This window comes from Rhamphochromis longiceps, linkage group LG18 (genome assembly GCF_057381845.1).
Source record: "Rhamphochromis longiceps isolate RC_006_pf linkage group LG18, R_longiceps_female_GT1.1, whole genome shotgun sequence".
Classification (NCBI taxonomy): Eukaryota; Metazoa; Chordata; class Actinopteri; order Cichliformes; family Cichlidae; genus Rhamphochromis; species Rhamphochromis longiceps.
The window spans coordinates 36,560,491-36,588,469 of record NC_140574.1 but is presented as its reverse complement, the minus strand read 5'-3'; the positions used below and the strand labels follow the sequence as shown (position 1 = coordinate 36,588,469).

General features: G+C 41.1%; 1 protein-coding gene across 1 annotated transcript; it reads right to left on the bottom strand.

Annotated features, from left to right (window-relative positions):
• Window positions 1–160: 160 nt before the first annotated feature.
• On the bottom strand, window positions 161–27,890 carry xkr4 (XK related 4). Its single transcript, XM_085389431.1, has 4 exons — window positions 26,663–27,890; window positions 13,628–13,827; window positions 8,863–9,217; window positions 161–8,570 (listed from the first exon to the last, which is right to left on the bottom strand). The coding sequence occupies exons 1-4, from the start codon at window positions 27,355–27,357 to the stop codon at window positions 7,973–7,975; spliced, it is 1,848 nt and encodes a 615-aa protein (XP_085245557.1). The 5' UTR covers window positions 27,358–27,890; the 3' UTR covers window positions 161–7,972.
• Window positions 27,891–27,979: the final 89 nt, after the last annotated feature.

Sequence of the window (27,979 nt, the reverse complement as noted above, 5' to 3'; positions counted from 1 at the left end):
GAGGTTAGTTGTGTAACACCGATAGCCTGTGATGGTGATTTGATTTGTGGCTCCTCCTGGAGAATCTACCACCAATGAGGTTTTGACTCGAAAATGAAATGAACAAACGTGAGGCCAGATAAATGACCACAGTGTACTTTATTAACTGAATTTTGGTAGTTTGTGTTGCATTAGATTCAAATAAAAATTTACAAAAATCTCATATGTACAAAAAACTCATTTTGATTATTTTTTTTTATTATTCTTGAATTATTATTTTTACAATAAAATGTACTTTTCCCCCATTGAATGCTTTCATCACACAATGCAACGTACTGATAAGACCAATATTACTTTGTCTTAAACATGTTTTTTCTTTTGTTAAATACACCACATACACCACATTTATCTTTTTTTCCTCTGTGTTTTACTGTCATATTTATAGCCATCATGGTGGCATCGCACCTCTAGAGACACGCTTCACAGTCAGAACTCAAAAAGAGAGGAATGTTCTTTTTTAACATGTACACATTGCATACATTTATTTACAGATAAGCATTTAAGTTGTTCAGTTCACTATCTGTGGTATTCCATGTTTAACCAACTCTAAACAGACATCTGTACAGAATGATTATACAGGATTGTTTTTAACCTGCTGGTCACTGTGCTTGTACTAAGACTGGACGATCCCGCCTGGAGCTGCTGCTGCTGCACAAATGATGCTGACCATTCAAACTTCATAGTGTCGTTTTTGCCTGGTTCAATAGCTAAATTCTGTATTGTGCTTGGCAGGTATGTCCGGACCACAGCAGCAAAGCTTTGATCTGTTATAGATGATGAATAGAGACAGTCGCTGGACCACAATACTAACAGAAAAACACAATCTATTTATCTCATCTTATAGTGATAGTAGAATATGTGCTCGTCATGTGGAACCACTCCAACAAGTCTTTAAGACTAAATGCAGATATGAGAGTCTTGTGTCTGTGCTTTGGTTACATTTAGCCAACTACAAACATTTTACTTTAGTGGATGGAGACTTTGTAGCCTTGTTTCCCATTACACACCAATAGCAACCTCCCCAAATCTGGCTCCCGGTCAAATATCCTGTTAAGTCTCGTGTCAAAAACATGTTGGATCGTCAAACTAAATTGAGTTTTTGCAATGGCTCTATGATTGTTATATTACATATTTAACACGTGTCATGTGTCCCTGATGTTTGTAGACTTTGTCTATGGAACAGACTGGTCAAAAAAATCTTGTGCTATTAATAAATAACCGTTACTGAGAACATCTTACTCACACATGGAACATTGTTTTTCTTAGAGTCAATAAAAGTGCAAGAAAACAAGGAGGAAGAGTAAACCAAGAAACAAACTGCAATATAACTGCAAGCTTTCTATATTTTCTATTGCTTCTTCATTCCTTTATAGCAGTATTGTGCAACTGATGTTACAAATAAACACAGTCTGAGGGGTTTAGATGATGCAGTACTGAGGAACAACTTCTTTGCTAGACTAGTATAAGCACAGTAACTGCCACATATTCTGCTATCGAGTGTAAAAACATCTCTCTCTCTCTCTTTCACACACAGACTCACACGCATGCTTTCCAGTTTAACTAGAAAACTAAGCTGTGCCCTAAGTACAGCCTCATTGTCTCCTGTGTGATGATGTCGAAATGAAGGAAAAATCAAAATAGATTTTATTTTAAAGCAAATTAAACACAGAAAGCAGCTAAAACAAAGTCATGAACACTGGAGCACATCTGGGATTTATAAAATTCCAAATCACAGCGACAGTCGCTTCAAAGCGCTTTATATTGTAAGGTCGACCCTACAATAACACATACAGAGAAAAACCCAACAATCATATGACCCCCATGATCAGCACTTTGGCAACAGTGGGAAGGAAAAACTCCCTTTTAACAGGAAGAAACCTCCAGCAGAACCAGGCTCAGGGAGGGGCGGGGCCATCTGCTGTGATTGGCTGGGGTGAGAGAAGGAAGAAAGATTAAAGACATGCTGTGGAAGAGAGACAGAGGTTAATTGTTATAACTAATAATTAAATGTAGAGAGGTGTATAAACACATGATGAGTGAAGAAGAAACACCCAGTGCATCATGGGAATCCCCGGCAGCATACGTCTATTGCAGCATAACTAAGGGAGGATTCAGGGTCACCTGGTCCAGCCCTAACTATATGCTTTAGCAAAAAGGAAAGTTTGAAGCCTGATCTTGAAAGTAGAGATAGTGTCTGTCTCCTGAATCCAAACTGGAAGCTGGCTCCACAGAAGAGGGGCCTGAAAACTGAAGGCTCTGCCTCCCATTCTACTTTTAAATACTCTAGGAACAACAAGTAGGCCTGCAGAGCGAGAGCGAAGTGCTCTAATGGGGTGATATGGTACTACAAGGTCATTAAGATAAGATGGGGCCTGATTATTTAAGACCTTGTATGTGAGGAGCAGGATTTTGAATTCTGGACTTAACAGGAAGCCAAAACAGGAGAAATCTGCTCTCTCTTTCTAGTTCTAATCAAACAAGGTCTAAAGTAATATTTTTTTAGTTGAACCCTAATCCTCAGTTCTGTTCAGGTCAAATGTTTATATAGTCAAATCACAACAACAGTCACCTTTATATCATAAAACCAACAATCAGCCCATTTGCAGTGCCATATAACTGTCATGCTACCAATGTTATACTTTGAAGGGTTTTCATAGGGTTTAATATTTATTGTTATTTGGAATTCATTTTAATTTTGATAAACATATTTTCATTTAAACAGAAGTGTCAACTGTGCTACAGAAGAAAATGAACTGACAGACAATCTGTAAGGGTTTGTGCATGAGACAAACTGAGGTAGCTTCATGTTCCACACATATTTATATCATTGTACTGTGTGTGTTGATGGTGATGAGCAAACTAAGGCTACAGCTGATTTTTGAACTGAAAACTAAAATAAATTGCTTGGATGTCTAAGAAATACAAGGCTGCATTTGCAACCCTGTTTCCAAAACAACAGAGAAACCTCGGTGCTTAACTCAGTACAGAAGAAAGCATCAATGAAAAGTCTGCAAATAGGGAACCATGTCTACAACAATGAATGTAGCTGAAAGCTGTTCTGGAGCAACATTTACTAAAATTACGTCACTATCCAAATACCTGTGGACGAACTGTCTTCAGAGATGTGCAAGTTATGCATGGCATGCGTATTAACGCATACCACCACATCTGCTGGCTTTTGAACTGCGCACCAGGATGGTGCAGTGGTTGAGAACCATTTCTACATTTCCCACCTCACATTTTGTTAGTTTGACACATGCTGTGCTATTTTTAATTAAATATACATGTTTAGACTTTGTCTTTATCCGCTGACAGCCCAGTTACTGATTTATTTTATTCACTTTTTTCATTAAAAAAGACGAGCAGTAATTTCACTTTTTTTTATTTGAAGGGATCATGAAAGTTCTTTCCACAGCCTGCTCTTGGTTTCCTGAACAGGCAGTATGTACAGCCTTGTACAGTATATGCCTTTCTCCAACAGTATTGTGCCATCATGAAACTTGTGTCTTTATCCCAAGAAAAAAAACAAAATGACAAAAGAAAAACGCTTTACATCTACATCACATCACCGAGTTTGTTCCCAGATAATAGGTCTGGAAAAGTCCCTTCTTTAAATGGAAAATCATCAGGTTTAGTATATTTTAAAGCGTTTAGTCTTTTTAGTTGTCACTAATGTTGATTCAGCTACTGTAGTATTACTTCAGGACATCTGTCTTATGTTATGCAGCTTCTGCTGAACCCACAAAAGCTTTATGTATACAACATTTTCACTAAAGCACAAGTGTATTCCTCCACCAAACACAAGTAACCGAAAAATAATGAAGAGACATTAATGCCACGATAGAGATTGGTCTCCTGAAAATATCTGATGGAAACTCTGCGCACACACACACACACACACACACACATAAAAGTATCTGTTGTCAAACTTCAGCCGTAACACTGTTTGCATGTTTTTCGGTCCAACTGCTCAGTCTGAATAGATTTTTGCAGCCAGATTTTTATGCCAGATTTGTGGATTTATATCTACTTTGTGGATTTTTGTTCATTACAGTACAGTTTAAAATTGTGCAGTGTATGACTGTTTAAATGAAGATATCCGGTCGTTAAGTGATGACGTGACGAATCCTACTTCCGGGTCTAAAGTAGTCTGCGTTTAATATGGCTTTTGTGTTGTTAACATGTTTAATGTTTTGTATTTTCTTCTATTTAATCTCAAAAAGCTCCTAAAACAGTCAGTGATCACTGTTGACCTCCCTCGGCTTTTATTACCACTAATCATTTATTTAGGCTCAGTTTTTAAAACCTTAGGATGTAACTACAGCCCAGCCCATGCAGCAGTATATGAATGACTAACCTCGTATTGTGGATGGATTATCTCAGTTGTTCTCCTGGCTGAAGTTTGGTCCTTTTACAGCATCCTGCCATGCGATTACATTTGTTCCTGACCACCGAGAACACTCACGGTAACTTTTATCGAGTGGAAAAAAAGTTAGCTTGTTTATATTATGCTAACATAGCTGTGTCGCTAGCGATCACGTAGCACATCATTATATACCAGCTAGCCCAACTTCAGTAACCCTACAAACGTCACTGCTGTTTAGTTTTCTGTCTTCATTTATGTTGGAAGTGATAGCAGAGCTGTACGTTTTAATTTGTTTCCAAAACCCCGCAGTCAGGACATGCTATATTGTATTTAGATAGAAGCTAGCGAGCTAACTCCCTGCTAACTTCTAACTCCGTTAAATGTCATAAATTCGGTTTTCATGGATGCCTGGATGTTAAACTCAGTTGTTACACCTGGTAGAGCAGAACGCTGATCATTTTATTAAAGATGAAAGACTTTAGACAGTTTTTCAACTCTCAGTAATGCCATAGTGATCGTTTGATATATGGACCTGCAGCGGAGTTTAGGCCCAGACACGGCTAGTGACGTCAGACTGAACAACCGGATACTTAGGAAGTCTCCAATGCATTACTTTATAATTATAATAATAACAACTAACAACAAAAGTTCAAAGACTATAGTGAAACTCACTATAGTGAAAGGTTTTGCAAAAAGATTTTCTAAAACGTGCAAAACCACTGCTATAGTCCTTTAAAAGTATGTCTCTGGTAAAACACAGAGGCTTTGGTGTAAGCACAAAAATATCTCTGTATCATTCAAGATTGCTTCTTTGAATTTTTATTTTTTTTACAGAAAACATTTTTGACTTGTCACCACGAAGAAAACACAATTATTAAAAAACCCTAACATACAGTATGTAATTGAAACTTCTATCTAATAGAAACCACAAAAAATGGTGGGAATATGCCAGCACTTACCAGCATAGTATATTCTGCATACACATCATCCTGGTTCTCTATCATATCGAGACTATCTCTCAACTCTGTTACATGTTCCATATGTACGGAGTGGAGAGATAGTCTTTCACTCAGAGAACCAAGGTTACAACGTAACCGTACATTCTCTAAGTGGTCTGTATGTAATGGGCACAATACAGAGTCTTTTTTCACTTATATCTTTGTTTAAACAAGATTATGACGGCCACTGTGCTGTGGTTTCAAATAACTGCAATGACCGGTCAGAATATCCTGATTATCATTGACTCGCTTTGTGTTTTTCTCTTTCCATGCTTTAAAACAAAGACTTTGGACAAAAGACCACCTAAAATTCCTTTTATCTGGACACTATCTTAGCACAGGAAAAGCAGGGAGAGAGCTAAAATTCTTGACTAACAGACAACTAGTCTGTGAGGTGATATTGTCTGTTGCTGCCCAGCGTTTCTTGAAGTAAAGTTATTTGGGTTTTGAGGGTAAGCAGAATGGTGCAAATGGGATGGCACAGCACCTCCTTCAGTCTCTGGTTCTCTCTTTCAGGGATGTTCCAAGGTTTGGAATACACACTACGCCAACCGGGCCAGGACAATTTAACTGGTAACATCAAACACAGACTTACACAGTATTGTTCATATTTTTTTATAGTGCACTGCACAACATCGTAATGCACTATATCAACCTTTGAATTTTGTAAGACCCCCTGACTCCCCTGAAACTTGCTACCAGGTTGGAACAAACTTTTGGGAAAAACAGGCACCATCTTGATCCAGGTCATCCATGACAAGCTACTGGAAGTACAGCATAAACATTTTGTACAATAACAATACCTCAAACAATAAATGTTTGAGGTATTTTCATAAATGTAATTTCCACATAACAACACTATGTATGTATGTTTAATACTTAGATTGGACTTTGAAAAATGTTTTGGCCCTAAATGCCATCTGTTGGAGCTTGTACATGTTTACAGTTTCATCATTTAACACCACCAACAGTCATTTTTGGATAACCGCCTGTCACAGCATTGCATTTCTGATTGAGTAAATCCTACATTCTGTTATTTACACTTACTGTCTTTGTTACCCACATTAAAAGTTACGTATGGAAAATGTTTGTATTCCATCGCTTATTTTCCAGAGCATGGTATGCAGTATGATCAGGATCAAGCTTTTTCCTGTCTAGGTTTCTCATTTGCCAGTGGACACTTCCAGCACTATGCTAACCTGTGTTGTGTGGTTTGGTTGGTAAATGTGTTGAGTCAAAATGTAAAAAGTGTTTTTAAAAAGGGCAATTTTTCCTCGAAAGGTGACGTGTGTCACCTGCATATCTACAGCAAAGATTCTATTCAGACAGACTAACCACACGTTCCTTTGCTTGTTTTGTGTAAACTACACACACACACACACACACACACACACACACATGACTTCAGTAGCCTCTACTTCATCTCTAAAAGAAAAATGCTGCATGTTGCATGAGTACTGTACATCCTGGTTGGAATGGCTGAGTTGGCTGCTTGTCTGTGTTTCGATCCTCAACTCATTTCCATTTCCGGTATCATCCTCTCTCCTCTCTTCGGTTCATTGGTGTCTGGCACATGCTTTCACCCTCCACATACAAGCAAAGATCAGAATAATTCTGCAGCTGTGTTTCTGAGGCCGGACTACAAATAGTTATGTTGAGCTGCCAGGAAGATTTTTTTTCTTGGCATTGAGTAAGTTTGAATGCTTCCTTTTCAGAACGAGACTATTAGCTAGTATTTGACCTTTGCCCCCTTTTCTTGCTTCCTATTATAACATTCAGCCTTATCATTTAGTATGTTTTGCCCAAACAAAACACCATCACTGCTCATAGATGCTACTTTGACCACTGTCTTCTCATAGGTCACTTTCTGGCCATCTTCCAGTGTTGATCACAGATGTCCAATAACACTGAAAGGTCTAGCTCAAAGAAGAACCTTCTGGATTATGCAGGCACCCCTAAGTTGTTTGTACAGGAATCTAGAGGATGTTCGCAATGACCCTTTTTGGCACTAAGAGAAAGAGAGTAATGACAGAGTACCCACCTGCTTGTGGCTGATATGGTAGGACACCAACACATTTGGACAAGTTTGAGTTTGTAATTCAGGTCTCCTTTGTTTTATGGGAGTATCTGGTGACTTAAAAGCTGTCTGTATGGACAATGGACAATTCCACTTTTTATTATTTTACAGCTTTAACTTAACACCCCTTAACACACTCGCTTCTTGTTGTTCTAAGCAGAGTGTCATTTAGTATTTAGTCCATAGAAGACAGCATTTACCAGATAAGTGTTAGTAAAAATAATAGCAACAATCTGACCAGCAGCAATCCCACCAGTGACACTAACTGAACTTGTACTGAGTTGGTCATCCAGCCATTACCAACAGTCCCGACTGCTTCTCGACACTTCTGATACCCGGAAATAGAAAAAGAACGACAGCAATGGGAGATGAAGATATTGAAACTGATGCCAGTAACAAATTCTTATTGCCACAGTTCCTGTTGCTGTTTATGTGATCACAGGATACCACTCTGTTGCTGTGCCCCTGCAGGGTTTCCGAAAGCCGAGCGGACTATAGAGTGGTCTCATATTCCAACCGCTCCTGTACCAGAGCATCATCTTTGTACTGCAGCCGTGGAGGAGTCAATGAGCAATCTATGGCCAAAATTGCTTTGCGAATGCTGCGGTCCAGAACATGACGCTCCCAGGCTGGATAGCGGTTCCTACAAAGGTCGATCTTGATGACGTTCTCCTCTAGGCGTGGAGCACGAGAAGATGGCGTTGATGGCACTGTGGATCGGACCTGAAACACTGGCATGCAGCCATCTCGCTCAGAATACTTGTCGTGTCGTTCCAGAGTTGTGGTAGCACCTCGGTTCGAACGCAGTGAATTGGTGGCACCTTCTGATGGCAGAGTGGAGAACTGAGCAGTAGGGTCCAGGTCAAGGCCTTGGCCACTTGGTGAGTGTCCAAAGCGTGGCCCGTTCGGGTGAAAAAAGGCATAGTACATGAGCATGAAAACAATGCCGGTGAGGAAACTGCTGAAAATGACGCAGAGTGCTGGCACTGCAAAGGCGTCAGTATTTTGAGGAAATCGGTAGAGATACCACAACGCACTGAGAGCAGTGTTCTCCATCAAGATTACCAGGTAATAGATAAAAAGCCGACACCTGCACAGAGACATGAGACATAATAACAACAAATAAATGCAAGTATTTGCAAGCAACTATCACTAAAATAAGCTGAAGGTCTCACAGATTGTTTCATGTAAGTCAGAGTTGTCAGTACTAAATGCTAAAGTTGAAACTAGCTCAAGAAACAGGAATGGCTGAATTTCTTTTGCATGGTAGTTTCAACTATTGCACTTACTGCAACCAAGCGCTTATAAATTTAAAAATGACAGAAGAGTTAAAGCATTGTTTAAAAATTGAACCACATCACACTGATGGAGAACGTCTTCACCTTGTCCGTCCTTCCTTGACGTTGAACCAGGAAAAGATGTAGATTATGCCCACCACCATGTCAAACACAATCTCTTCCCACTTGCTGATGCAGAAGTCTGTCTCACAGTGGACAATCCAAAAGGTCATGATGCACCAGTGCAGGACGATGAAGATGCCAAAGTAGAGTTGAAATACAGACGCAAACAGAGCAAAGGTGATAACTCGGGCTGCTATGGTGAAGAAGTGCCAACAGAACTGGATAATCACTGCCAGATAGCTGATGGGCTTCTTGTCATCCCGAGACTCTCGCAGGGCCTTCTGATAGGAGGCCAGGGCCCAGGCCATAGAGACGAGGGAGGCTGCAGCTGTCATTCCTAAAGAGACAGAGAGAAAACAACCGTTTTCACAACCACATAACGGATGGATTACAGAAGCACCACATGATGGATCTGTCTGGCACAGGCCCCCGCTGGAACGAGACAATTCTACTACAATGGCTAAAGCAACGCACAAGTCACTCGTGCACGAGGGAGAGAACTGTGACGGGCGCCGTTCCTTCCGCTCGAACCCCAGTCGCTCTCGTCAGCTCCCTCGTAGCACTGCTCTTTATAGAGATGGAAAATGTGACGTCATTTCTGGGGTAAAACCGCAAAGGATTGTAGGTACGAGTGGCAAGTGGTACTAGTGCACGCAGGCTTTCATATGAAAACAGTCACACAGTGATAAAAAGAAACAAAGAATGGCAAGAAGCGGTTGTATTATTAACTGCAATAGTCAAATGACAGCCAGGGGAAGCCGACGGGTAAAGAGATCGTTTTTATCGGATTCCATCGTGGAAGAGAAATTGTTCAAGTCATGTTTCCGAAGTACCAAAGAGGCGACGGATGGCCTGGATTGCAGCCATTCGAAGACCAAATATAACGTCCCAGAACACTGCAGCTCACAGGTTAGTCTGCTCCAAGCATTTCAACATTTTTTGTTGATGTAGGTTACAAATAAATCTTATATTGATTTGAATTGAATTCGTTGCTTTGCTGCTTTGTTCACTGTGGTTTTGTGGACTAACGTTTGTTGTGTTTTGTAGGAAAACCAGCCTACAAAATGCTGGGATGTGATCCAGACTGGGCCCCTCCATCAGCCTGGGTCAGACCGAGTTTAAAGCTGCTAACACAGCGAGATTTGATCGGTGAAGAGAGAGCGCGAGATCAAAACAGCCACGAAACGTCTGCATACATGTGCCCAAGTGTTGTATTGAAGCAATCAAGTGATGAATAACGGTTTCAGTATGTTGTTTTGCATTGTTGATTTGTTTTTCACCGAAGCAGCTAATAAAGCTGATGGATTTTTACAACGTTGCCTCTTTCCTGTAAGATTCTGTAACAGAACGAAACAATAATGCCAGTTATAAATAAAGACAACAAATTGAATGAATTACGAAACACTCGTTTTATTTCTACTAGATCTGAAAATGTTGTGTAACACTACAACCTGAAAGGACAAATACATGGTGTTGGTCTGTAACAGCAGCTGTGAGATGGAATCGTCCAAATCACCAAAGTAAACTGGCCCTGGGCTTGTTGCAGGATCTGAAGTTACTAAACATGTTGAGTGTGTGCGCTCACACTTAGGACCACATAATAATGTGTGCGTGATGAAAGTTGTGCAGCACGCTAACGTGCTTACTCCACTCTGTGCTCGTGTGGGTCTGACCCTTCCACTCCTTTCAGTTTTTCCTCCTACTTTTCTGTCTTCGTACAGAGCTGCCGTGTTTCTGTCGTTTTGTACAGAGCTGTTTTTGGGGGCAAATAAAATGCAAGTAGGGATTAAAACCACAGAATTAATGATTAGCGGTGCTGGAAATACTAGCGCTTGATGCAGTGTTTTGACTTTGCTGCCACTCGTACCCACAATGCAATGCACGAAAGTCATCTGTGGTCTGTCGATCTCTATTGTGGTTATATGAATATGCATAGGTTCATTAACATATGACGTCTTACATAGGCATACATGAGAACAAAGAGTACCTTGTCTGTGTGTCGTGTAGGTATGTGTGTGTGTGCGTGTCAAGATGTGATCCTGTGAATGACTCCCCAAAGCTGGTCCCAGGAGTCCAGCGGTCCACCTAAACAAAAGGCACTTATACTTAAGCAGATACATAGCAGGTGTCCTCCTATACCATAAATCAGTAAGAGAAGGTACGACCTCAAGATGTATGTGTATGCCAGAGCACTCTGGGAGGCTGTGAAGTAGTCAGACTCGAACGTCAAGGAAGGTGGTGGGAAGCCGACTACGCAGACATTTCAGATTTCCAGAGGTGAGCAATTTATTTACAGTGAACTTAATTTAATGTGTAACTTAACACTCTCCTCTCCTCTCCTCTCCTCTCCTCTCCTCTCCTCTCCTCTCCTCTCCTCTCCTCTCCTCTCCTCTCCTCTCCTCTCCTCTCCTCTCCTCTCCTCTCCTCTCCTCTCCTCTCCTCTCCTCTCCTCTCCTCTCCTCTCCTCTCCTCTCCTCTCCTCTCCTCTCCTCTCCTCTCCTCTCCTCTCCTCTCCTCTCCTCTCCTCTCCTCTCCTCTCCTCTCTGCTGCAGCTGGTAGAGACTGGCTTTAAATAGGGCCATCAATTTCCCTCCAATTGCCCAGCCAGTACCACTCACTCAAACTGAGGGATCTAAAGCTCTACACAGATGATCTAAAAACACAAAACCTCTTCACACTTCTAACATGCACATTTACACAACTAAATGGCAGTGTTAACGAAAGGGAAAACATTCAACAAATCCCTTTAAACCTTAACACAAACAAAAGGAAGCATCTCTATGGAAAAACAAACCCCTCCACTTGGTTTGACCTGCTGATGTCATGTGTGACATCATCAGGACTTTAAAATGAGGAAATGCCAGGCGGGCGTTTCCCCACACCTGACCCTCATGAAGACTGAAAAGACAAACAAAGTAAGTATGAACAAATGACTTAATCTGTAAGATAATAAAATATAAAGAAACATGTAACTGAGTATTTGCCTTAATTTGCAGCATGTTTGATTTTCCGGCAACAAAACGCTTCCACAAACTAACCCGGGATAGTGAGTGAAGCAATGTTACTTGACAAATAGCAAATCATAGCAAATACATAGAAACAGAATAATGTGTACAATGTGCAAAAAAAGATAAACACATATGGGACAAATGGAGAGCATTGCAACTGCTCCTCCACTTTGTCATAGAGGCACACAGTCTTTGCAGGCTGCTACGGATCAGACCTCTATCATTACGCATTCCATTATAAAACTCTAAGCATATATGAGTAAATTTTTCTAAGCATAAATGACAATCAACAATATAAACCTGACACCACACTTGGAAAGATGAATGCAGCAGGTACAGATACTGCTCCAGGGCATTCTTATTCCACCTTGAATCATTTGCATAATTAGAACCTTTGTTCTCATGATTTGGTGCAATATAAATAAAATATATATAAATAAAATTGAACTGTAACACATCTTGTCATGTTCAACAACATAACAAGATATCCAACGTCTTTGTCTAGAGAAACTCATTGGTTGTTTTTGCAGTAAGCGTTTCATCATGTGCATCTTGTTGTAAAAACCCTGATTTGTAGACTTTCTCCTCCAGAGTTTTCTAGTCATGGGGTAGATGCCGTAAATGTTTTTTTCTTGACCAAGTAAAAGTTCTTTGATTGTTCTTTTTAGCTATTTTTTAGCACACACTTTTCTTTGGGCCTCATATTTCCAGATTCAGTGCAAAGCTACTAAAAAAAAACCTCCTGATCTTTCATCTGCTTCACAGGTTATTGCATAATTAGGAAATGGACATTACATGACCATGACACTGCAGCAAGTCTTGCACATCCAGGATGATGAACTAAGCACCGGGTGAGAGAACTGGATGTTTAACTACAGCCATTTGACTGAAAAGGTTTGAAAGCTAACGGAATCAGAGAATTATTCATTTATATTATTGAGAATTAAAGTTCAGAGTGCAACAAATCAGAAATACTGGTAAAACTCACAAGCAGGTTCCCAGTCAGACTTGGCCATAACACCTTGGATGTGCCTGTGAGGCATCCTTGCCTGATGTCTGAACCACCTCAGCTAGCTTTCTTTGATTTGGAGAAGCTCATTTCTACCAAGACCATAAATGAGGGCTAAATAAATGGCTAAATGAAGCCAACAAAATCAAATAATCTGCAAAAACCACAGTTGTGATCTTAAGTCACCTGAACCACAAACCCTCTGCTCGCTGGCTGCACCTAGAAATTCTGTCTATACACAGAATTACAGACAGAATTCCAATTCACATGTGACTTTGAAGAATCATTTCTATCCATAAGATAGCATGTACACACAAACAAATAGCTCTGCCAGCTTCAGCTACAATCATGGCGATCGTGGCTCAAGGGTTGGGAGTTAGTCTTGTAACTGGAAGGTTGCCGGTTCGAGCCCCAGCTCTGACAGTCTCGGTCGTTGTGTCCTTGGGCAAGACACTTCACCCGTTGCCTACTGGTGGTGGTCAGAGGGCCCGGTGGCGCCAGTGTCCGGCAGCCTCGCCTCTGTCAGTGCGCCCCAGGGTGGCTGTGGCTACAATGTAGCTGCCATCACCAGTGTGTGAATGTGTGGATGACTGAATGTAGTGTAAAGCACTTTGGGGTCCTTAGGGACTAAGTAAAGCGCTATAAAAATACAAGCCATATATAAAAATGTTTGGCATCAGTATGGTCACACAATTGTGCAGCATTGTTTGAATGTGTGTGGGGCTACTACCTTGCACAGCCTGGAGCTTGTGTGTCTGGATGATAATGCACAGCTGAAGCACCAGTTGTGGAGCGCTCTCCAGAAAGGTTGCCAGTAGATGCAGCATGCTCACATCTGCAAACTCATAGACCATCCTCCAGTAGTAACGCCAGCGCTCCGTCTCAGCACCCTGGCGACTCCGAACACCCAGGTAGATGGTGTGGAAATACCTGAGGGGAAAAATACAGTGCTTGAACATCCACCATGCATGCTCAAACATTCAAGCACAGTACATCAACTCTTCTGAAATCCAAACTTTATAACTCACCTTCTCTTGGAAGTACCAAATGGAAGGAAATTTGGACAAATGTATATAATAATGTTATTAATTTCTAACAATAGAAACATTGATAATCTGTAACACAAGGCTGCTGCTAACTGACATATGAAGACAGTTAAAGGTTACTTTTGATAATCTATTCTGGTCCCATAGCATAAAACTTCATGGCAAAAATATTACTGAGACGTCTCATCCAGATCATTCAATGATTTTGTGGGAATCCGAATCAGAAAGGGTTTTAATGCCAAATGTTGAGCAGGTTTACACTTAAATAAACAGAAAAATTAAAAGTGCTAAGCAGATTAATATATACATGTGCGCAGGTGATGATCAGTGCAAAAATGGAACAGATGCACAGAACACAGTATCGGGTCATGTGTTTGTGGTGTATTGTTCATGTGTCCAACAGCAGAGGGAAAGAAACTGTTCCTATCCGGTTGTTCAGTCTGACGTCACTAGCCGTGTCGGGGCCTAAACTCCGCTGCAGGTCCATATATCAAACGATCACTATGGCATTACTGAGAGTTGAAAAACTGTCTAAAGTCTTTCATCTTTAATAAAATGATCAGCGTTCTGCTCTACCAGGTGTAACAATTGAGTTTAACATCCAGGCATCCATGAAAACGGAAGTTATGACATTTAGCAGGAAGTTAGCTCGCTAGCTTCCATCTAAATACAATATAGCATGTCCTGACTGCGGGGTTTTGGAAACAAATTAAAACGTACAGCTCTGTTATCACTTCCAGCATAAATGAAGACAGAAAACTAAACAGCAGTGACGTTTGTAGGGTTACTGAAGTTGGGCTAGCTGGTATATAATGATGTGCTACGTGACCGCTAGCGACACAGCTATGTTAGCATAATATAAACAAGCTAACTTTTTTTCCACTCGATAAAAGTTAACGTGAGTGTTCTAGGTGGTCAGGAACAAATGTAATCGCATGGCAGGATGCTGTAAAAGGACCAAACTTCAGCCAGGAGAACAACTGAGATAATCCATCCACAATACGAGGTTAGTCATTCATATACTGCTGCATGGGCTGGGCTGTAGTTACATCCTAAGGTTTTAAAAACTGAGCTTAAATAAATGATTAGTGGTAATAAAAGCCGAGGGAGGTCAACAGTGATCACTGACTGTTTTAGGAGCTTTTTGAGATTAAATAGAAGAAAATACAAAACATTAAACATGTTAACAACACAAAAGCCATATTAAACGCAGACTACTTTAGGCCCGGAAGTAGGATTCGTCACGTCATCACTTAACGACCGGATAGGAACCTCCTGCCTGAGGGGAGCAGGTCAAACAGACTGTCCAGGGTGAGAAGGGTCAGCTGTCATCCCAGCTGCACACCCCAGTGTCCTGGAGGTATACAGGTCCTGCAGAGATGGGAGTCTGCAGACAATCACCTTCTCAGCAGAGCGCACAAAACACTTTTCACAGTGTTTTTGCTTTATTTTGTTGTACTAACAGAATCTCCCAGTTTAGACTTTTCACTTGGCCTTTAATGTTTCCTGGATGCTTGCTCTGATGTGCATCACCTGTTCCTTCATGACCCTTAACAGCTTTTTAAGCACATCTCTCTCACCACACACACACACACACACACACACACACACACACAGTGTATATACTGTATTGTGCTTTTCTTCTCTAACTGAGCACTAAAAATAATTTTACTACTATTGTTCAAACACCCAAGCACCTTCTGTTTTTATCCTTTAGCACCATGTTTTCATACAAATTGCCCTCAATGAAGCAGCTTGGGATTCGGTATCTTACACAAGAATACCTCAACACACAGACTCACACAGCCAGGCACTGAATCAATAGACAACCCACGCTATTTAATTCAATATATTTATACAGCGCCAAATCACAACAACAGTCACCTCAGGGCGCTTTATATTGTAATTGTATTGACATGCATAGAAAACCCCAACAAGCACTTTGGCGACAGTGGGAAGGAAAAACTCCCTTTTAACAGGAAGAAACCTCCGGGAGAACCAGGCTCAGGGAGGGGCGGGGCCATCTGCTGTGATTGGTGGAGGTAGACAGGATAAAGACATGCTGCTCTCCCTCCCATTCTACTTTTAAATACTCTAGGAACAACAAGTAGGCCTGCAGATCGAGAGCGAAGTGCTCTAATAGGGTGATATGGTACTACAAGGTCATTAAGATAAGATGGGGCCTGATTATTTAAGACCTTGTATGTGAGGAGCAGGATTTTGAATTCTGGATTTAACAGGAAGCCAAAACAGGAGAAATCTGCTCTCTTTCTAGTCCCTGTCAGGACTCTTGCTGCAGCATTTTGGATTAGCTGAAGGCTTTTCAGGGAGTTTTTAGGACATCCTGATAATAATGAATTACAGTAGTTCAGCATTGCTTTTTTTTCCTTTTCTTTTTTTTAAGTAAAGCAACAAACTATTTCTCCAGGCTAAATGATGATCTTCTAAATTTGTGACACGCCATTTCCTCTCCAGCTTACAGATTATCTGCTTTAGGCTACGTGTTTGAGAAGTACAGTGGTTCCTCGCTATAATGTGGTTCACCTTTCGCGGCCTCGCTGTTTCGCAGATTATTTTGGTTGTGCAATTGTGCATGTTTTTTTCTTTTTTCTTTTTTACAGCGCATTGTGCTCTGCATCCTGATTGGCTGTAGGTAGACCATTGCCAATTATTCTCGTGCCGTGTCTCCTGTACAGTACAGAATGCATTCAGCTTGTCAAATTCACATAAATCTTCGATCGTTAGCAGTGTGACTCTGAAGTGCTTTATGTTTGTAAGTTTTCTCCACAACAAACACAACAACGTCGGCGAAATGTCGTCACCTGCTGGTGCCTTTGGTTTCATTCTATAATACTGGACTTACTTTTCTACAAAGGTCTTTGAGAGTGTTTAAACAAGATAGAAAAGTGTGAAAGCGTTCATGCCTGTCTGAGAAAAGTGTATAAAGTTTGTAGTGAGGGCTTTTACAGCCTTAAAACATCAGAAATAACTGTAAAAAATAAAGTTGGCTACTTTGCAGATTTCAGCTATCGCGATGTTTATGGCAGGATGTAACTCCTGCCATAAACAAGGGACCACTGTATACCACGGAGTCAAATACTTGGTTTCTTGATTTGAGGCCTTAGTTTTCACTGGAGCTACAGTATCCAGAGTCGTACGTAGTGAGGAGGTGAAATTATTAACAAGATAATCGACCTCTGTTGGGGTAGCGTTCAGATAGCTGCTCTGCTCTGTGTTGGTACAGGGCATTGAAGATGATAACGGGGGTGGATTATATTCTTAAACTTAGTTACAGTGCTTTCAGAAAGACATCTACTGTGATAAAGTCTACTCTCCACCGCTGTGTAATCAATTATTGTAAATGTGAATGTTATCAGGAAATGATCAGACAGGAGAGGGTTTTCAGGAAACACTGTTAAATGTTCAGTTTCTATGCATATGTTAAAACAAGATCTAGAGTGTGATTAAAGTGGTGGGTGGGTTCTTTTACATGTTGAGAGAAGCCAATTGAGTCTAATAACAGACTAAATGCCATGTTGAGGCTGTCATTTTCAGCATCTACATGGATGTTAAAATCACCCACAATAATTATTTTATCTGAGCTCAGAACTAAATTAGATAAAAAGTCTGAGAAATCAGACAGAAACTCTGTGTAAGGCCCAGGTGGACGATAGATGATAACAAGTAAGACTGGTTTCTGAGTTTCACAGCTGGGGTGGACGAGGCTAAGCATCAGGCTTTCAAATGAATTAAAAGTCTGTCTGGGTCTTTGGTTGATTAATAGGCTGGTTGGAAGACTGCTGAAGATTTGGTGCAGATGTGGATACTGTATTGTTCTTTCTTTGTAAATGGCCTGTATTTGTATAGCGCTTTACTCAGTCCCTAAGGACCCCAAAGCACTTTACACTACATTCAGTCATTCACACGTTCACACACTGGTGATGGCAGCTACACTGTAGCCATAGCTGCCCTGACTTAAATATAAACACTGATTGTATTTATATTTAAGTTGTTTTTTACTGACCGGACACAGCCTGAGTCTCATGCTGATCAGTGCTGGTTGGGTCCCAACAACAGACTAGAAACAGGCTGACCAGGGTAAATGAGATGTGTCATCTTTTATAGGTTATTAGTGTATATATGTTGATGATACCTGATACTCACCACAGGAGGGAGGAAAGTTTTTCTACAGCACAAGAAACCTCTGACAGAACAAACCACAACCTGGATCTACCCACGTGTTCACCAGGGAAAGAAAAGTACGGTCGCAGGACACCAAACATGTCAAACAGTAAATGTGGCTGTAGCCGCAGATATGAAATTCTGAATTAGAATTTGATAAATTCTTGATATAAAGCATTATAACACATCCAATTTAACTTTACAAAAAAAGAGAGTGAAAATCTATTGTGTTGGGTTGCAGCATGGACAGAAGCACGCACACTGCAGCTCAACCTTTCCTGTCTTTACCTGAAGCAAACACTCTTTTGAAGAAATGCATCATTACTACTTTTCAGCTTGCCTCCAGCCTACATTTTATTCTCTCTCTGTCTGTGAAGCATTCATTTCCATTGTCTCTTTCCCATTACCACTACCACCAAAACACACAGTCATTTAGCAGCATGCTAATGGACTGTGAAATTAAGTTGCAGTAAAGAATTTTAGAATTGAATCTGAGCTGATAGCATTTAAGCTGCAGTCTATTCATGGTCAGATGGACCAGACACATGGTGAAGCTGTGGCTCCAGAGGAGACTGAACGGTTGTGTACTAGTGACCTTTTCACTTCTTTGGTCCTAAATGATGAACCTTTATCTAAAGTTCAGGATTGGGACCACACCCCAAACATATTCTCTCTGTCTGTGTCTGTTGTGTTCTCATATCTGTGTTTTATACATTGCCACATTATGTGGCACTCACAGTACATTTCCAACCAGACTTTTTAAAGTCTTATAGTCTATCTGCTTTTCTTTAATCATCTTATCATGGACCTCCTTCTCTCAGCCTATCAATTATAAATATTTCCAGCCCAGATCCTGCAGATCCTCTCCAAACCATTCCACTGAGCTTTAGCAGGTTTCCACAGAGATGCCACCAAATACTGCTGGGAAAGTAAGCTAACAAAATGACACTGCAGTTCATAACCTGCTCAGTAACCTCAGCTAGCAAAACTTTCTCTCTGCTCCAGTCAAAACCTCTGATTCATTTTGATTTGATTTGATATTTGATTTGATTTGATTTACCTTTATTAGTCCCACAAGGGGAAATTTCATAAGGCTGCCGACCTATTGCACGCAATGGCGGCACCATCTTACCCTCCAACCATACATACATTACACAAAACATCACATGGGGAAGACAGGTCAGAGAGGTATAACAATGCAAAATGCACCACATGAGGAAAGATAAGGAGAAAAAAATAACTCCCCTCAGACTGAGCTCCAACAGGGAGATCAGTTTGAGGACAGAAAAAAACACCTCTGCACATGAAAAAACTCTTAATACACCAAAGAAACACATGACAAGCAACAGGGGGGGTAAAGGGTGAGAGACAGCCAGTGTAGACAGCACATCCGGGCCTGCGTGCGCTGGTCTCCTTGATCCGCCGTCAGCATCGGAAGGGAATAAGCGTCGAAGGCGTTTGGAAAGGGAGGGGGGAGGAGTGTACAGGAACATCTGTGCCGAGTATAACCTGGAAGTCCCGAGGTCAAAATGGGAGTTATGACAGCCAATTTTATCGTTTTTTCCTTTTCAAGCGTAATCCGACTTCACCTGGCTGCAACACTGATGTTGTTGTTCACTGACAAATCAAGCTGATAAGAGATCTGGAGCTGATTCCAAATGCTGAACACAACCAAGGTGTCCATCACTTTCATCATAGTGAAAAGGTACCAAATTCCAAATATACCAACTATGGAAAATGTTGACGCAAATGAATGAGAAACCCAACTAAATCAATCAGAAAGACAGAATAAACTTTATTCGAAGCCAAACAATCAATCAGTGATCATACTCCTAAAAAGCAGGAATGCACTGGTAAACTCAACAACAAAAGGTAGGAACAGTGCAGGAATTTCTCGCTTGTTAAGAGAAATGCCTTGCTAACACTGAGCCAGTTAAGAATACTCTTAAACAGGCAGGTGTATGAGTCTATAACTAAGATGTAAAGACAGTGCAAATCCACAATGACACAAAGTACGCTACAAAGCAACCCAAGAGTTTCTGAAGAGAAAGACATTTTTCAGTCACCACTTTTTCACAGCTAATTCAACACTTTGGCTAAAAACTCGAATTAAAACCTGAATTTTAATCATATTTTCATTACTTGATTAAAAACACACTATGTTAGAGTACAGAGGCAAAATCCAAAGATTGTGTCATGGTCCAAAAAACGACTAAATCAAACATTGAAACACTCGATGTCACATTGTTAGATGGGTAACTCGCAGCCCATCACAGGACGTCATCACTTTTTAGCACCACCTTACTCTCTGCCTATTGGCCCTTACAAAGGTGCAACGTTTCGAACCACCAGCCACGATGCAGTGAATGTGTCCACTATTTTGTATTTGTATTGTAGGAGAAAAAGCAGATGTTCTCTGCAGTTATGCATGTTTCTGTCCACAGGGGGCACCATCACTAAAAACATATTTCTTTATCTAAATTGTTGCATAACAGGGTGAAGAAGGTGTAACATTAAATTGATTTGAATCATTCTGTATTTGCAATAGTATCCATTTGAAAATGTATGTCAATGTGCAAAGCTTTACAGTTTCAAATGATTTTTAAAAGGTTGCTATATCCAGTGTCGGCAATGACTGCATGAATAAACATCTATTTATTTATGCCCTCAGAAAGTAAACAAATCAGCAAATAACACAAGAATAACCCTAACAGCTATTTCAACCCCTGGAGTCATATAGTTGTAATAGAGAAGTGTCATCCTGCAGTATAACAAATATATATATATATATCTGGTGTTATGTACTTTAGGTAGTTTATGGATAAACTGCTGTCAAAGATTTCATATAACTGCGATCTTATTTTCATGAAAGCATAGAACTGGGGCCAGCAGTTTATTTTACAGCCTGGCTCACTGTCCATGTGCAGACTGTAGCTTTGCTGTTACAAACAGTCGACTCTGTAACCACACGAGCAGTCCCCCTCCTGCAGGAGGAGGAGCATGAATAATGTAAGCAGTCGATAAATAAGCCTTTGAATGTGAAACCCACAACAGACACACGGTTTCACAGAAGCTAACCTAAACTGAACCTGATTAAGCTTTAAGCCAAGTCAATGACGGTTCATGGTATGACAGTTTTGTAGGTTGAAAACATCGATACAGTATTTTAACAAAAATAACATCATTAAGATTAGCCAAGAAGTCAAACAATGGTAAAGCAAATATGAAGCGTCCGTCATTGAAACGGTTTATGCAGGAAGGCGTCTTTGGGATGTTTAGAGTTTAGAATTTAGTTTGTATCTTTCATTGTTTGTACATGCTGCCTTAATTTAGATACGCTGGTATCAGGTCAGTTTGTTTTTCAAAGTGCTCTTGAATTAAACAAAGAAATTGTGTTCACTGCTGCGTATTTAAATTTACAATAACAGATTACACAGCAGTGGGGAACACATCACTGTGGCTGGTGTCTTTCTAAAAGTCAATTCCTCCACTGTTATCTTGATGCCATGTGCCAGCACAGTGCAGAGCAGCTACCTAAACTCTCCTCCCACTGAGGATGATTATCTTGTTAATAGTCTTAGATCCTCACTGCATGTAGGTCTGGATACTGTGGCTCATCTCATCTCACTAATGTAGAAAATCTTTTAGCCTAGAAAAACTGTTGCATTTTAAAAAGGCCCTCTGTAAAGCCAGAACATCTTACTATTCATCACTGATTGAAGACAATAAGAACAACCCCAGGGTGTAGCCAGGCTGACACTCAGAGCTCTGTTGAGCCAACCATCCCTTTAACCCAAACTAGTAATGACTTCATAAAATTCTTCAGAAGTAAAATTTCAAACACTAGAGAAAATGATCCATAATCATCCCACAGATGAAACATTGCATCCCGCTATTATTTATTAATTATTTCTTGTTATTGAGTAATATTCTTTCTCTCCTGTTGATATTTCTGGGTTAACTTCAGTAATCTCTTCCTCCTGTCTATTAGAGCAGGTCAGAGAAGGCCTACCTTTAGTCAAAGACTCATTCTTTCAATATCCGTTTTAAGAAACCTGACCTGTCTGACAGTTTTGCCAAGAGGATCTACCCCAGAGGAGCAGAGGGAGGCCCCAGATGGAGTGCCCACAGCCAAAAGGCAGGAGCACCAGAGAACCAGGAGCAGGAGGCAGCAGACTCCAGCCGAAGTCGGCCTCCCAGCACGAGCTGAGAACAGGGCCACAGGACCCTAGGTGCCCAAGAACTGCCTGACACCTGGCGGGAACCCCAGCATGCAACAAAGAGGTCAAACCACTTCAGACCACAGGCCTGAGGGCCAGCAAGTACCCACATCCAACAACCAGTGGAGATGGAAACCTCCCCACACTCAAGAAGAGTGTCCCACAGGGACCAAGGCCTAGTGAGCCACACACACACACACACAACAAAAAGATTGTTGACTTATGTACCTGTGCATTTTCAAATGTCTGTGTTTCAGGTGCTGCATGTTTGTTTTCCTTACAGGTGCCGTAGTTGAAGAGACATTGTGCATTTCTACTTCTACTCTATCCTTTTACTGCCTGTCCTGCCTTAGACATGGTCATACTGTGTACTACGTATAATGACTGAAATAACACAGATAGAAATGACAAAATAATCAGATAAGCCCTGAACAAGAGGAGCCTGTAGAGAATCTAAGGAGCTGTTCTTGGCAAAACAAAATGTGTTTGGCACAACAGTGGATCCAGATCATTCCACCCCCAATCAAAGGACTTCCTCTCTACACAGACTACACAAACAACCATCACTACTCTGTAAGAGTGAATTTACGTGCAATCACCTACACTGTAAATATATAACAATATTGTTTTATATGTATACATTTGATATTGAAGCTGTTCAGATGTTTATGGTGCCACAGAACTGTGCACCTTACCCCCGTTTTTTCCACAGTTGCTCTGAATTTCATTGTACGTGTGTAGTGACAATAAAAAGCATTCAGATCTATAATTCTGATTGCAAAAGCTGTCATATAGGACAGGATTAAAAAGCAAACAAACAAACAAAAAGAAACAGCGTGAGACGCCCATGACACTTTTAGTCATTTTGAAGGTATTAAAGCATATTTGTGACCACAAGCTTTGATCTGTAGATATTTCTAAGTTCAGCTGATCGGGATTAAATCTTTCCTGCATAAAAGATTTAAAATGTCGATATTCAAGAAACCTGTTGTTGCCGATTCCATATTTTAAAATGTGTTCCTGATAAAGTTGAATAACATGTTCTAGATTTCTTTTATCCACTCCTGATGCCATGACAGAATGTTTTTTGATTCATTTTACTCATAAATATTTGGATTGTTCCAAATGGGTTTACAGGAGATAACTGAAGACAGAACAGAGGGTTTATGTTAAGCCATAAATCAATTATGATGCTTGATACTGTTCTGTTCTATTCTAGGCCCAGCCATGGGATGTATAAGCAGCTTGAGTTAATCTTTCTGAAACATAAAAACTTGGTAGCTCTCGACCACCACTGTGTTTAGACTTTTCAAACTTATTTGTGATGGTTTATTTTTCCATAAATATTTTCGGATCTTTGAGTCTAGTAACTTAAACCAGGCAGTGGAGGGTTTGTACGGGATCAGTGAGAGACGGTATTTTATTTTCATTTTAATTGTGGTAACTTTTCATATGCTTCAATTTTAAATACGATGAACCTGTCTCTATGAATGGGATACGTATTACAAGCCTTTAAGGTGGCAGTAATTAAACAATTACTTAAAAAGTGACCACTTCACCCAGCTTTTACTGATTTAACCGATCGTCTGCAGAGGAATGGTCTATTTAAAGAATTTCAGTTAAGTTTCATCGTGGAATTGAAACTGCTTTAGTGACGGTTCCTCGAGTAGACTCAGCTCTGTCCTGCTGGACCTCAGTGCAGCATTCAAAACTGCAGATAAAAGCATGCCAAAGATTTTAAATGTGCTGCAATGGTCTGAATTTCATCTAAATGGACTGATTCTTCTACTTCATCTGAGCACTCGAAGCGCTTTACACAACCAGCCCTTCAGTTTTTTTGCCCTGTAAGTTCTTTCAGGCATATTTGTTATGCAGACTGGATGAGATGGGGAATCACCAACCTTCCAATTAGTAGGTGACCTGCTCTACCACCTGAGCTGCGGCTGGTTGTAGCTCAGGTGGTAGAGCTTTAAACTCCACATAATACATTCAAATGTTTTCACGTAAACAGCGAGTCTTCTTCACACATACAGCTTTATTATGGCATTCCACAGAGTTCTATGCTAATACCAGTTTTATCTACAATATATATGCTTCCCTTTGGCAGTGTTAATTAAAAGGCATAGCATAGCATTTAATTCCTTTGCAAATAATATCGATCTTATCGATCCGTGAAGTCAGATATGTCATGGTCCTGGGTGTTTCACAGGACAACACAATTAGTTAAACTTAAGACATAAAGACCTGGATGACCTCTGATTTCCTGCTTCTAAATTCAGATAAAACTCAGGTTATTGTACTCGGTGTCTAACTAGATACTCTGTCATTCAATGCACACGTTAAACAAATATGCAGGACTGCTTTCTGGCATTTGTTCAAGCTCACTAAAATTAGAAACGTGTCCTCTCACAGTGAAGCTGAAAAATTCATTTACGCATTTATTACTTCTAGGCTAGACTATTGAAATTCATTATTAAATAAAAACTCCCCGAAAGCCTTCGACCGATTCAAAATGCTGCAGTAAGAACCAACAGGGATTATAAAGACAGAGCATATATCTCTTATATTGGCTCCCTGTTAAATCCAGAATTATCTCTGCATTTAAAGGTCTTGAAGAATCAGGCTCTATCTTACCTTAAGGACCTCAGTGTGCACTATTTATAAAGTTATTGGATGGTGAATAACACCTTAGGTCCTCCCATCTAAAGTTACCATTGTGTTTATAATGACAGGCTAATATACTCTCTACATAAGGATTCATATAAGTCACAGTAATTCTCTTGGAATTTGTTCTTTTCCAACAGATGTTGAAAATGATAAAGTCCCACAAACTGTTTGTATATCAAACAACACAAAGTCCCCGTCTGAGATTTGGCTTTACAGCCCTGTGTCTGTCCTTCCACATTATACGTTGTAATGGTAATCGCCTTTATGGGTCCGGCACAGAAACAGCCGCCTTCAAAGAAACCGGACTGCATGATTTTTTTCAAATAAAAGAGTCAGACATTTTCAAAAGGAACTTTATGTTCATTTTAACCAGAAAGTTTGGGTAAAGGCTTGCAAAACACATTGTGGAAAAAAACAAAACAATGAGAACTGATATCCAAAAATGTGTCCAAAATACAACCTTTCCTTTGTGGTTACTTTTCCAATACAAAACAGATGCATTAGCCTACCTGTGCATCAAAGGTCTGTAAATAAGGGCTCCGCCCTGCTCTGCACAAACACAGAGAAAGCAATCTCACCATGGAACAGGGCCTTTTCTGACAAGGCCAGTATAATACTTCACGATTTTAAAGAAAGAAATCTTTCTTCCTTTGTCGTTGGAGATATTTGTTATTTAGGTTACTTAGAATCCACTGTGAATAAACAAACACCAAACAACCTCGACAAATGATTTGTCCAGATTTTAAGGTGTTACTCTGACTGGTTTCAGGAAGAAGGCAGAGCCTCACAAACCGACAAATATTCAATTCAATTTTATTTATACAGCAGCAAATCACAACAGCAGTCGCCTCAAGGCGCTTTATATTGTAAGGTAGACCCTACAATAATACTGATTCAATGCAGAGAGGTCTGTTAACACATAGTGAGTGAGAAAGGTGACTGGAAAGGAAAAACTCAATGCATCATGGGATTCCCCCAGCAGCCTATGCCTATTGCAGCATAGTTATGCTGCAAACTATATACTTATACACATACTTCACTCTGAGCTGAAAATGCATAAACCAATTCACAAGTTGCAGATTTTGTAAATCTGCATCGTTTGAATCTCTCTGCTGTTCGAGGAATAAAGGAGGAAAAATGTTAATGTTAACGGAAATAAAGTTTGTCAGAGGTGATTAAAGTGCCACAACACCTTCTTCCTTCAGGTCTATAGGTGCAAACCTTAGAACGTGTACAACAGATTCAGTTTAGTTCAAACTGTGAACGTATATTACAATGGTCTACTACTAATGAATGAAACTTTTCTTTCAGCCTTTTGCCTTTAGTAGATAGTGTAGTAGTGGAGAGTGGACGATGAAATGGGAGAAAGACACACAGCAAAGGACTTAAGCTTGGACTCAATATATCTACATTTGTTTTAAAGGACAACAGAAAGGAGCCACAACATTTGTACCACAAAGGCACCACTACCTTTGTGACTGGGAGGCCTGGGCTAGTTTCCCGTGTTTTTAACACAGGGTGGAGAGGTAAACACAGGAACATGTGTGGGGGGGGCTAAAGATGGCAGCTGGTCCTAAAAGCAGCCCTCTGCTCTGTCATTTAAATATTTTAAACATACATTTGCACGCCAGCCCAAGGCCTCCATCCTACCTCCATATCTGGCCCAGCTGCATGATGTGAATGACGGACTGGCCGAACCACACACAGAAGGAGTAGTAGGCCGAGCGTTTCCTATTCCTGTTTCCCAGCGCTGTGCTCGCCGTGCTGTTAGTGGTGGTGTTCTTGCTGGCGGTCGACGCCTGCCTCTGCGGCGTGGCCGGGTGGTGTTGAGCAGTAACATCACCGTGTGAGGCCGAGCCGCTAAGCAATTTATTCCCATCCATGAGGGAGCAATCGGTGACAGAATCGGCACCGTCCTCGGTGCTGAAGTCGTGGACGAACCATCTGAAGCTAAAGAGCTGGACCGAGAAGGAACCCAACACAACGAAAAAGAGCGTCGGGCCGAACCACCAATAGTCGTGGCGGAGGTAGTAGTCGACCGACAGCCACACGTCGGTGCCCACATCGGCCAAATAAACGGCCACGGCGGCTACGATCCACAAGCAGTCCCACACCGTATATTTCTGCTGCCCTTTTCCCAGACGAAGGCACGTCGAGTTTGAGCCTCCCCCACCGCAGCACCGCGACTCCCCGTTGGCAAAATCCCCGTCCCCGGTGCCCGCAGAGTCCAGCTGGCCGCCCGGGTGGAGTCCCTGCACCGAGCCAGAGTGCTCCGAGTTTTGCAGAGGGGTGAAGGCCACGTCGCTCTTCTTCATCTTCAGGACCCCGTCCGATTTAGCAGCCATTATCAGTATCTTGATGTATTAGCTAGTCTATTTCCCCCGGTTGCTCCCCGCCTTAGCTCCTCTGCTCCTGCCTCTCTCCGTCGACACCCTTGTGCGTGTGTCTCCTACTCCTCCTCCTCCTTTCTGGGCAGGACTAGCTCGTCCACACTGTCGTCTGGTCATAATACAGAATGAAGACAAAAGTGAAGAGCGATCGAAGCCCCGTGCTTGGTCCGGTATTTTCGTCCATATCAGATTTGGACTGGCCCTATGCTTCGAGGATCATTCGCTCACATACAGCGCACACGAGGACGTTTCCGCTTTGTGTCCTTCTAAACGGCTTCCGTTTCCAGCGCTTGTAAGTCACCGGAGCTGAGGCTGATGTTTGGGATGGAGATGGAAGCAGGAGCTAAGCGACAGGAGGACGGCTGCAGCCATCTGCTTGGCACAGACTAAAAACTATGACATCATCTCCCCCAACCCCCTCGACTCTCCCTCTCTTTGCTGTTTTCCGTCTCTCGGCAGTTTCCTTATCATTTGAGCGCTGTTACAATACAAAGACTCTCCTAAATCAGCCATGAAGAGCAAACATGTCCCTCTCAGTGTAACTAAAAGCATGCAGCTGATATGTGAACCAGGATAG

What these genes read in the sequence shown, in the direction of transcription:
- xkr4 (XM_085389431.1), bottom strand. Translation starts at nt 27,357, where the DNA reads ATGGCTGCTAAATCGGACGGGGTCCTGAAGATGAAGAAGAGCGACGTG. An exon ending in CAGCTGGGCCAGATATGGAG is followed by an intron (nt 13,828 to 26,662) that starts GTAGGATGGAGG and finishes TTTTCCCCTCAG; the next exon opens with GTATTTCCACACCATCTACC. An exon ending in CAAGCTCCAGGCTGTGCAAG is followed by an intron (nt 9,218 to 13,627) that starts GTAGTAGCCCCA and finishes CTGTCTCTTTAG; the next exon opens with GAATGACAGCTGCAGCCTCC.